Source organism: Anarhichas minor, unplaced genomic scaffold, assembly GCF_050575085.1.
Source record: "Anarhichas minor isolate MPS153535 unplaced genomic scaffold, ASM5057508v1 ptg000022l, whole genome shotgun sequence".
Lineage (NCBI taxonomy): Eukaryota > Metazoa > Chordata > Actinopteri > Perciformes > Anarhichadidae > Anarhichas > Anarhichas minor.
In genome coordinates this window covers 4,159,819-4,170,986 of record NW_027466468.1, presented here as the reverse complement: position 1 = coordinate 4,170,986, position 11,168 = coordinate 4,159,819, and the positions used below count along the sequence as shown (strand labels likewise).

At 43.3% G+C, this 11,168-nt stretch overlaps 1 protein-coding gene across 12 annotated transcripts in view; it reads left to right on the top strand.

Moving 5' to 3' along the window:
- The window catches only part of cep192 (centrosomal protein 192), a 34,663-nt gene that overhangs the window by 11,721 nt on the left and 11,774 nt on the right, over positions 1 to 11,168 (top strand). For 8 of the 12 annotated variants that reach the window (XM_076096615.1, XM_076096612.1, XM_076096610.1 and 5 more), the window contains exons 22-40: positions 322 to 439; positions 693 to 849; positions 1,328 to 2,012; positions 2,123 to 2,299; positions 2,583 to 2,782; positions 2,919 to 3,149; positions 3,240 to 3,365; positions 3,907 to 4,047; positions 4,283 to 4,346; positions 4,913 to 5,052; positions 5,725 to 5,817; positions 6,357 to 6,475; positions 6,710 to 6,907; positions 7,374 to 7,464; positions 8,586 to 8,765; positions 8,942 to 9,202; positions 9,357 to 9,478; positions 10,549 to 10,658; positions 11,000 to 11,165. In XM_076096615.1, the coding sequence (XP_075952730.1) occupies positions 322 to 439; positions 693 to 849; positions 1,328 to 2,012; positions 2,123 to 2,299; positions 2,583 to 2,782; positions 2,919 to 3,149; positions 3,240 to 3,365; positions 3,907 to 4,047; positions 4,283 to 4,346; positions 4,913 to 5,052; positions 5,725 to 5,817; positions 6,357 to 6,475; positions 6,710 to 6,907; positions 7,374 to 7,464; positions 8,586 to 8,765; positions 8,942 to 9,202; positions 9,357 to 9,478; positions 10,549 to 10,658; positions 11,000 to 11,165 (3,379 nt within the window). The remainder of the gene's footprint in view (positions 1 to 321; positions 440 to 692; positions 850 to 1,327; positions 2,013 to 2,122; positions 2,300 to 2,582; positions 2,783 to 2,918; positions 3,150 to 3,239; positions 3,366 to 3,906; positions 4,048 to 4,282; positions 4,347 to 4,912; positions 5,053 to 5,724; positions 5,818 to 6,356; positions 6,476 to 6,709; positions 6,908 to 7,373; positions 7,465 to 8,585; positions 8,766 to 8,941; positions 9,203 to 9,356; positions 9,479 to 10,548; positions 10,659 to 10,999; positions 11,166 to 11,168) is intronic. The other 4 variants (XM_076096616.1, XM_076096614.1, XM_076096613.1 and 1 more) reach the window with 1 other exon arrangement.

Here is an 11,168-nt window from a genome sequence, read left to right as displayed (position 1 = left end):
AAAATAAGTAATAACATGAATGTAATTTACTATATCTCTCTGTACCCCTACACTCGTGTATCGTACAGGAAGTAACCAGCGTCTTGCAAGTGCTTTTTTTACAAATGGATATTGAAATGCCAAACGTGTATCCATCAGGACGCCTTGCCTGAAAATCTAAATTTCCTGAAAAATGATTGTCGTGGCAGATCAGTGTTCAGTATCCTTCCAGTATCTTAGTATGTAGAATCATAACCCTTGTATCATATGGCCAGAGGCTTGCCCATACACAGCCCTGATGACATCATGAGTGTGTATGTTAACGATAACCTTGTTCCTCAGAACTGCTGAAGGGTTTCTCTGAGCCCGGTGTGGAGGAGACTCAGTGTAACTTCAGACCGTCCACCTCCCCGCTCACTCACTCCTCTCCAAGTCAGACCTCCGTTCCCAGTGCTGATGGGTACTGTATCACACATGGTCCTAATATATCAAAATAATTGAATATTAGTACTTTTTGTTAAGTAGTAACTTTTTATGGCTTCGGTTTTAACTTTACCCAAATGGATAAATTGATTACTTGACAAGAGAGTAACTGAGTAACCATTCATCTTAAACATTTAGTCTCTTGTCCGGTGTAATTTAAGTTTCTACTACTGACAGACAGGACGTTTGTATTTTGAGTTATTATTTATTACTTTGTCTTGTCTCACCAGTATGGCGTCACCCGCGTCGTCCAGCGGTGGTCTGGCAGACAACCGTCCAGGTGTCGACCTCTCTCCTCAGTCTGCCTGCTCCAGCCCGAGTCCCAGCAGGCTCACGTACATCTCAATGAACGATGGCACTGTCGTACCTACACCTGACAGGCAAAAGGTACGGTAGGACAAGGTCCAGCGTACTGATCTCAGCTGCAGCAGCACTGAAAGTTCTGTTGAAATGAAGCAGTCAATATGTGGTTGAAGTGTAGACTTTCGTTTTCTTTTTTAGACCATAAGTGTCCTTATGGCCCTGACTGTAATACCCATCCTTATGCGTGAGACATGAAGGGCAGTTCTCTTTTGAAATGAATGTTGCAAAGCCAGGTCACTGTCAATGTTGTTGAAATCTGGAGACATGCTCTCGACAAAATACATTTCAAACGCTGCAGTTTGACTGTACTTGTTAATGTTGCAGAAATTAGATGTTAAACATGTATTTTTAAAGGAGTACATATGCACTCTGACCTAAAAGGATGAAATAGTGAATTATGTTTTCTGCGTCAGTTGTTTATTGGAGAAATGTTTTTAGTTCTTTATTAATCATGAGTGTGGTATTGAGCGTCGTGGGTTGTTCTTCTTGTTGCCGTCCACAGAACAACTGCACCATGGCACTGAGCACCACCATCATCCGATTCAGTCCGACTCCCCCCATGGAACCAGATGCACAGTCCGACCTCGATATTCTCGGCCGGCCCAAAAGCCTGGACCAGGTGCAACCACAACATTCTAAAAGTCTCGACCCGCTACCAGCACAGCAGTGTAAAAGCCCGGAGCCCTCCCGCAGTGCTTCTGGTCTGAGCTGCACACGCAGCCAGAGTGAATGTAACTACCACTACCATGGGGACAGAATTGGAGAGCTCTCAGCAGGTTGCAGGAACCACAAGCAACTCTCCGAGTACAACGCGAGACAGCTCACTAAACAAGTGGACTCTGGCTACTGCAGCAATGTGAACATCCAGCAGAGCAGCAGCAGCGCCGCAGCTCCCCAGAGCTCGCAGCAGTGGGGCGCTGCTAGCTCGGTGTATGCTGGTGGGCTCGGCATGCCTCCATCCTACTCGTCAGACGGACTTCACTATGTGCCCATCCCCAGCTTTAAGCCCCAATGTGCTGGCTTGATTGACCTTCCCCACCAAGCAGATATGCAGTCCCTCTTCACTGGGCGCTCTCTCTTCAACCCCCAGCTGGCTCAGCAGTATTTGGGACCCGAAGCTCCACTGCATCCTGGTGGCTACCATGTGGGAGCAACAGGAAATAGTCTCTTCAGCGTGTCCTCCACAGGCATGTCTTTTCTGTCAGCTTTCACAAATAATGATGCCGAGTTATTTGTGGCAAAACGGTAAAATACCGATAATGGAGCAACTGCCTCATCTTCTATTTTTTTTCCCCAGGCATACCCAACAGTAATCTCACAGTGAGACACGTCCATCCCGCATCAGGTCATCTGGGGATTTCTGGGTCTGCTGGGTCCCATCACCTCCCCAGACCCCATCAGGGCCAGCAGGACTTACCCTACAGTCACTATGGTTCAGAGCCACTGGTGGCAGGTGGTCTTGAGGAGCTGAGAGGTAGCAGTGGATTTGGTGTTTATATGAGAGTTAACTTCCTTTACCCATTTTAATTCCCTGTGTTGTCGTCTTGTTAATATTCTTTGTCATACCATAACTAATTATATATGTGGTCAGTTTGTTAAATGTAAGGGAGATGATCATTTTCTTGTGCAAATCAGAAAATTGCCACAAACGGTTTAACTCTTAATTTGTAAATCCTGCGATAAATTATAGTGCTCAAGTCTTTGCATCTCTTACAATCACTGACAGTAAAGCATTACTTAGCACTTCTTCTCCACAGAGGGGCAGCGTTTCCCCGTATCGGCTATCCCTGTTCCTCTGTCGTCCTCAGGCCATGTGGTGGTGCCAGAAGAACTGCGGTTCCCTCACGCCTGCTGCGTCGGCATCGCCTCACAGACCTCCCTCAGCCTCTTCAACCCCTCCGAGAGATGGCAGCAGGTGTCGATCGCTGTCACCAGCCTGGCCATCGATGGAGAGAAGGTGAGCAGGAAGCACAGAGTGGTGACAGATTCAAAGGATACGCTAGAAGTCTCTTCAGAATTGTTTTAAAATATCCGGCTAAACCAGCTCTATTAATCATCACTTTTTCTTCCGTCCCCGATGCCAACCCCTCCAGGTGGACAGCTTGCCGTACCAGTGGCTTATAGTGAAGAACAAGACGATCATTGCCCCCAAGAGTACAGAGGAGCAGAAGGTGTTGTTCATCCCTCCACAGGCTGGCGTGTACCAGTGTGTCTTCAGCGTTTGCTCCTGGCCCGCATCAGCGGAGACTGAGGTCGCTGCCAGGGCCAACATCTTTGCTAAAAGGGTGGTGCTGTTTGCCATAGCAGAGAATCCTGCACTAGAGGTGGGAGCCGCTACTGAAGGACCCGCGAATGACATTTAAATATGTTGCATAGCACGTGGGACAGGATCTCAACTTCATTTTGATTCTCAGGTTGAAGTAAGCAAATCTGGCTGTCTGGATTTTGGAGACCTTCCTGGAGGCGGCGCCAAATCTCTTCCTCTCAAACTGCTCAACAGGACTCATGCCACAGTGCCCATCAGGCTGGTCATCAGCGCTGTGAGTCAACAGTGCTTTTCTGCCAGAAATGCACCAATTGCCTTTTTATTAGCCAAAGTCTGACCCGCCGATTCCAATTTTCTTTCTAAGAACTAATAGTTAGTAGCTTTTTTCACCAGCGTCCCACTCTATTTTATACTGCTGTGAAAACCTCTCCTTCACTCTGTATTCTAGTTTATCACGATAAGCCTCAACAGCATGACTGGAATGAATTACAATATAATATGTCTGATTTAATTCAGTTTTTTCAAAGTGAACACGTTTTATTTTGCAGTTGTGAAACATTGCAGAATCACAGAAATATATTTATCTGCTGCCGATCGATAAGTGCATCTGTAATTTCTACATATTCTTAAACATAATCTAATTCTAATCTAGGTTATCTAAACACTGGATTCAGTTGGTCCTACATCCAGCATAAATCTGGTCTTAACTCTGAGGGACTGAAATGGTTTTATAACAACTTGCTTTGCAGCAGAAACACAGCAGTGAGCTTAATAAATGCTATCTGAATGGTTCACGTTTGACCTCATTTCTCCAGAACGCTACAGCTTGGCAATGCTTCACCTTTTCCACGCAGCCTGTCTCCGCTACATCTGAGGCGGCGCAGCAGGCTGGACACATGACGGCGGTACCCTCCCCCTCGGTGATGAATCACGTGATGCATGCCAGCTACGGAGAGGTTAGAAATGCTTAAAACATCCTTCAGCACCTCGGGTCACTGATATTATTTGAAGCTGCATGTATCTAAAGCTTGCTGAGGTGATTGTGGTATTTCACTCCAATGAGTCAGTGTTTTTGTTTGGTTTCTGAAGGAGAGGCAGAACATTAAGATATGGGTAACACTCACCTATTAAGCAGTGAAACTGGCTTCATCAGTCTCATGATAAGTTGTATTTATTTATTCTTTTTTTCAGAATCCACAGGGCTTCATGGTCTGGGTTCACTTCAAGGCCCCTCAGAAGTACACTGTTTCTTCAGGTAACCAACCTTACATCGACACTTAATGTTTAGGCTAAAGTCAGCGGGGTGTGTTAACTATTTAATATGTCACTTAAGGTATAAAGTACAGTGTATGCTGTATGGGCAATTTCCAGGGGGAAATGAGTATTACTATTTTTAAAAATACAGTTTAAAAAGGAATATAGTACAGAAACAAAAGCAGTCATTAATTTAAATGTATGTATGTATTTATTTTATTATTATTTATGCACGTAGCATAGATGCGGGTAGAGGAGGTGCAGCACCTCCTAAAACCAGGTATTATAAAAAACATCAAAGTTTAATGTTAGTGTAGTACACTAGTATTTGTGGTGGGAATGAGTATTTGCTTTGTCTTTTACCCCCTTAAGAGCTCAAACCATTTAGCACAAAAGGTAACTGATTAAATGCGGTACAGGCTATTTGCCTACATACAGGTGTCCTCTCACTCCCTCTTCTCTTTGTTGCATCCAGTAACTTTTTTTTTTTTCTGTGATAAAGAAAAGCACCAAACAAAAGCTAGTCATTTGCTGCTAACACTAACTGCTTGTGGTTGTGCTCGTCAGGAGAGCTTGGTCCGGCTGATGAGTACAGTGCTCGGGTGGACATTGAAGTGGACTCTCCTGGTCCTAGTCATGTGATCAGGAGTATTCTCCTCAGGGCCAGGTCTGGAACGGCACGGGTCCATGCTCCTAAAGACCTGCAGGTACTCAATCGGCCATATGGCTATTTGTTTTTTCAGACTGATAGTGTAGCTCTGCACACAAATACGTGACAGACATTATTTATGCCATGTGACGAGTAAGTCTTTGTAGGAGTGAGATAGAGCAGCTGGTTTTCCATTGGCCAATCAAATGTAACTGACAAGTACTGTACCAGCACAATGTATATTTGAAGAAAAAGAAAAAAGTAGGTCAAACAAAAAAAAATGGAAGAAGAATACACGGGGACTATTGTCATTAGCAGTGACCAACTTAGACAAGCTAAGCTAAGCTAATCAGTAGTGTTGCAACGGCCCGTAGTTGATCCGTGATGTGTTCTGTTGGGGTGGTTGAAATCATGTCAAACATCAACAAAAGCAAAAGAACATCATCAGGGCAGCTCTGACAGTTTCATTAGTCCTCCTTTTTTATCTGCTGATCCGATCTGTGACGCAGTCGATCGTAGTTTACTTCACAGCGGGCAGATGAAGAATGAGTCTTGAATTTGCAGACCGCTTTAACCCTCGACCATTTTTAAAGTTCATGTCAGCACACAGAGCCCAACTGTGAAAAGTTAACCTGACGGGATGCAGAACTTTTTGAGGTACATCATCATGTTTCATTCCTTGTTCAACTTCCCGTGTCCTCTGAAGAGTTTTTGTGCTACTTCTGTCTAGACTGTCAGCCTGTCTGCTCCAGCGGGTAAATCCAGTCAACAGACGCTGCCATTAAAGAACGCAGGAAACATTGACGTGCAGCTGAAGCTCAAGGTAATTCTGACCTTTTACGTTTCCTATTAGATCTGGGTAAGCCTCTGTGACATTTTGGGCTCAGACTGTGGCTCATGCAGTGGGGATTCAATGATATTTCGCTCCTGTTTTTCTTGTTTTCTCAATTTAGTGCTGGACGATGTGGCCGAAAACTCTAATCTCAGATTTTTCAACTAGGCCGACAAAGGAATTATTAACTTTCATCAAACTTCACTTCAAAAAGAAAAATGAGTTAAAGATGTTTCTTTAAAAAAATGCATTCCATCCCTGAAGAACAACACTTTTTTTAAATGAGATTAAACACGTTGGCATGTTGGATGCCATTCTATTCACATCAGCCTTAACCATGGTGGTTGTGTAATTACCCGAGTTAAAGAGTCCTAAACTATTCAGATGAATTGATAAAATCAATTTATGCCCAGCTCTATCTATTTATGTAACGTCGTTTTCCTCCTTGTTGCCTCCCAGCGTTTCTTTGCTGTCTTGTCCATAGGTTTGCCCTCTTCTTCTCATTGTCTCTCATTCATTCCTGTTTAAAGGGCAGCGATGCTGAGGACAGTTTCTCCGTGACACCTGATGAACTGTCTCTGCGAATGGGAGAGGAGCAAAGCATCGTGGTGTCCTTCAAAGCACAGGCCAGCAGGAAATGTCGAGAAAGGTATCCAAACATTTAGTGTGTGTGTGTGTGTGTGTGCGTGCGTGTGACACCACGTTTCAAATGTGCATAATGTGTCTTAAGATGTGTATGACATACTTGAGACTGGTGAAAAGAAACACAAAACTTAAAATGTGTAACTGTTTTTGTTAATAGAGTTTAACATGAATGCATACTTAATGAAAAATGCTCGACTCACTACTTGTGATGGACTCTGTTGTGCTGGTTGTGTTGCAGCCTTCTCACCATCCTGGTGCTGCCATCGGGTCCTCAGTATGAGGTAACCCTGAGAGGAGAAGTTGTCCCAGAGGACTCTGGGAAACCTGCCATTCCCTCTGCTGCCGTCTTTGGTCCCGGCATTGCCGATGACGTTCCTCCAATTCTCTCCAACAAGCAGTTCGTAGCCTGGGGAGGGGTCACTCTGGGACGAGCTGTGTAAGCAACTTTTCATTTCCTCATTCATTTCACCTTTACTTGGTTGCAGGAGAAAAAAAAATTACTTTTTTTTAGTTATCAATTATTCATTGGAAAGTAATCAATAAAAAAAAGTCACGGCCCGATGGGCCTTCTTATTCTATTAGGGCTTGTATAATGTTATTCATGAGAAGGGACAGAGGGTCTCTACAGGGAGTGTTATTTCTCAGAAGCTATTTCAACATAATGCTCAATTTATTTATACTCATTGAAGGGAGGTAAAGTACAGACAGCAGTAAGAAGGCTGAATCCCCCACAGAATGGATGCATTCTTTAAAGGTTTAACTGGACGCAGGGTTGACTTAAAGTAGGACATTGAGATAATGACTCAGTCTCAATTCAAAGTTTTTCAAAAGCATCGAGTTTGACACAGAACTCCTTCACACCAACTTTTGTCACATAACCAACGGTCGCCATTGTTTTCCAGCCAACAGAAGCTGGTTCTCAGGAACAACTCGAGCCACTCCACACAGCAGCTGCGGCTGCTTATTCGTGGTCAAGACCAGGACTGTTTTCAGGTAGGTTGTAATATTTGCACTTCTCGAAAACATCTCATCTCAATTCTTCCTTGTTCGGAGCGTCCTCGCATGGTGTTTTGTGTGTTTCGACTCCCTGCTAGGAATCACATGCAGAGTTTCATTTCCACAGTGTTGTTATTCAGCGATCCACTGCAAGCGTTTGTGACCAAAGCTGGTTTTATTTAATCAGGATTTTCTTTGTTCAACCGACTGGACCGCACAGACGCATGTAGCTCGAACCAGATAGGAAAGAGGGCCGAGGTGAATACATTCATGTGGCATTAAAGGAGTACTGCACCGAATAGCATTGCATTCCTATAACATTGCTGGACTCATGATGGACCATTTTAAGTAATCGTTTTAGCCGAACCAGAGACGTTGTCTTTTTTTATTCTGTGTATTCTTCTTCTTTGAGCCTCGATCACAGATGAGAAGTGGCCTACAGAGGTCTGCATCACTTCTACTTTATTTTCATATTCAAACAAGTAGTCTTCAACACCACCCAAAGCTAACGCAAATACTGGTGGAAACAGAAAACTGTGGAAACCTGCATTCTCTCTAGTGTCCATCAGGGGGCGACTCCTCTGATTGTATAGAAGTCTATGAGAAAATGACTCTACTTCTCTCTTGATTTATTACCTCAGTAAACATTGTAAACATGAGTTTATGGTCTCAATCTCTAGTTTCAAGTCTTCTTCAATACAGCATGATGTTCATTTAGTACATCATGGTCCATTTAGAGTCAAATAGACCATAAAGCAGGGTATGCTTTAGACTAAGTGACTAAGTCCACTTCTTATCGACAGTCTATGCTCAAGTGACATCATATGAGACAATTTATCAGACTCCACACAGCTCCCTCCGGAGCCACACAAGGCTTCATACAACTGTTTTCAGAAAAGACGAGTTCTCCCCAAAACCTGTAAGCCGACTTCGATGTGTGAAATCAGTGGAGTTCCCTTTTAAGGGTCCCATTTATTTATTTATTTATTTTACTTTCTCCTGACCCTTTTGCAATTGATATACCATCTAATAAAACAGAAATGCAATAAAACCATGATGAAGCATTTGTTGAAGATATAAAGTATATACACTTTTTTTTTTTTTTTTTCCTCCCTCAGCTCCAGAGTATGTTCAGTCTTGAAGAGCGTCTGACCCGACACGGGGAGCTGTCCATCCGTCCCAGAGAGGACGTGACCGTCCACCTGCTCTTCGCTCCCACCAGGGTGGCGTGCATGTTGGCCAAGCTGGAGATCAAACAGTCTGGAGTCCGGCCCTCTCAGCCCGGGGTCAAATTCACTGTGAGGATGTCACCGTTTGTTCCCACCTTGATCTCTGGCTTCTTTCTCTGTAGTCTGCGATCTCTTTACATTGTCTCACTTCTGACTCTCTTTTCTTGCCTCGTTTTTTTTAAATGATTTCTATAGAAAGAAATGGACTTAAGTTTAAGTGGGCTCCTATATTTCCCCATCCTCAGATTCCTCTGTCAGGCTACGGCGGGACGAGCAACATCATCCTGGAGGACCAGAGGAAGCAGGCAGACGGCTACGTGGCAACGCTGAGCGGCATCGCCGTCAGCCGCGTCAGCAAAGTGTGCCTGTGCGTGAGGAACACGGGCTCCAGAGCAGCGTACATCAAAGCTGTGGCCTTCTCCGATGTGCAGACACGATCGGTCATGGAGCCCTCTGTCATCAGCCTGGCCCCGTCACAGTTTGTACTGAAGGAAAGGACGCAAGAGGTAGGAGAAGTATTATGATAACACAACAATATAGCGATAAATACAGACTTTCCCTTCATTTAGTCTTATAGCTATCGTTGGTACTTTTCTTTAGAAATCTCTGATTCTTATGCATCTTGTCCTTGTTGCTAATACTGTTTGTGTGTGTTTCCAGGTGATCACTGTGCTAATGAAGTCCACCCAGAGAGAACAGGCCCTGTGTCAGTCGGCCAATGCACTGCTGGCTACTGTCTGTCTGTTTTGTGGAGATGAGGTCTCCAGGCAGCAGTATAGGAGGTGAGACCTTCCAACGCAGTTTGCTTTTATGCTGTTAAAGTTGTAATGCAGCGAGTTAGTAGTCAATTATAGCTGATAATTAAATCTGACCCGTCCTAATCAAAGGTTTATTACAAAGCTCTGATGTAACCAAAATGTCCTTTTGCATTTTATCAGTTTGCTCCGTTCACCACGACAGCACTGTTCTGTGTGTCATGGAAAGTTAAGTGGAGACACTCCAGGTGTATAAACATTGTTTTTGATACGCTGGTCAATTGTAAGATTTCAGGGCTGTTTAGTGTCATAACATCTTTCAGACTAGTGGGAAAGAAAACATTCAGTTTTTTATTTTACTACTCTGAAAGAAGAAGACATTTTTTTTTTTTACCCAAACCACATGCAGTATTTTCAAAATGTTTGGAATTCCACAACTCATTTCTTTAAAGGCAGTTCTCTGAATCCTAAAAAACAGGGTGAAAGTTATGTCTGTTGTATTTTTGCTGATTTATAGAGTGATACAAAGATATTCAAAAGTCCCTCAGTAAAACCGTTGACTCCAATATGTCTCCAAAATGAAACAAGAATTTTTATCCTGGCTTTATCCAATGTTTAGATGTCTGCAAATTAACACATATGTGGTAAGACGATACCTAATTTACATATTTAAACATAGATTTTCAGAAAAATTATAATACAAAACAAGATAATGGTTTTAATGATAGACGTCAGCATGAAACGGTCAAAGTGGATTACTATTAGTTTTTTCATTTTTCCTCTCTTCACCTTTATTGCCTTAACTGTTTCCAAAGAAAACATGTGCACTTCTAACCTGGTTGTACCAATGCAGTAAGAACAATGCAGGTGAACTGAAGCAGTTGACGTTGATCAATTCTTTCATTTTCTAATTTCCACAATAAGATCAAAAACAAGTATTGTCTCTGGTCAGCTTTGTAATGCACAAAGCAGTATTTGTGTGATGCACCTGCCTACAGATGACTTGTATGCTGTTATGTACTGTATAATAATAGAAATCTTTAAAAGTGCTGATTTTATAAATCCGATTCCAGATAGCTGTGCTTTTGTCTTCTCAGATTGCTTCAGAGTAAACCTGAGGCTGTGCGGAAGGCTCTGTCTGAAAACAGTCTGCTGAAAAACATCAACTTCAATGAGAAGTTCCTGGGAGAGGACATCGTCACAGAGAGTAAGATGTCCAGATAATGCTCGTCAAAAGATATGTTCAGTCTCCTCCTAAAATAAATAAAGCTGAGTCGGCAACCCTGTTCACTATGACCTCTCAGCTAATACTAAAAGGTAATAATGTGCAAAGTTTTCACATGCTGATTAATTACTGAAAAGTGATTCGTACCCAGCAGTCAGTTCTTCAAAGCTTCTATATCTGATACTCTATACGCTGAGGTTGGCGAACCAGTTACTATACATGTACAGGGAATGTACTGGAAATAGCAGATTCAGTTTAAATAGGGTTGTTGGAGTACATGTCTCAAATATTGGTGTCGCTGTAATTCTCCACTTGTTCTGTAGCCTACGACCTGCCCCAACGGCCCAACGAGGCTCACATTTTCTACGGAAACATGAGCAAGGTAGTGGTGTCGTTGCTGGGAGGCACGAAGAGCACGGCCGCTGAGCAGAGTGACCACACTGAGCTGCTGCTGCTGCCCTCCTCCAGACACCGTCCAGAGACACACAGGTA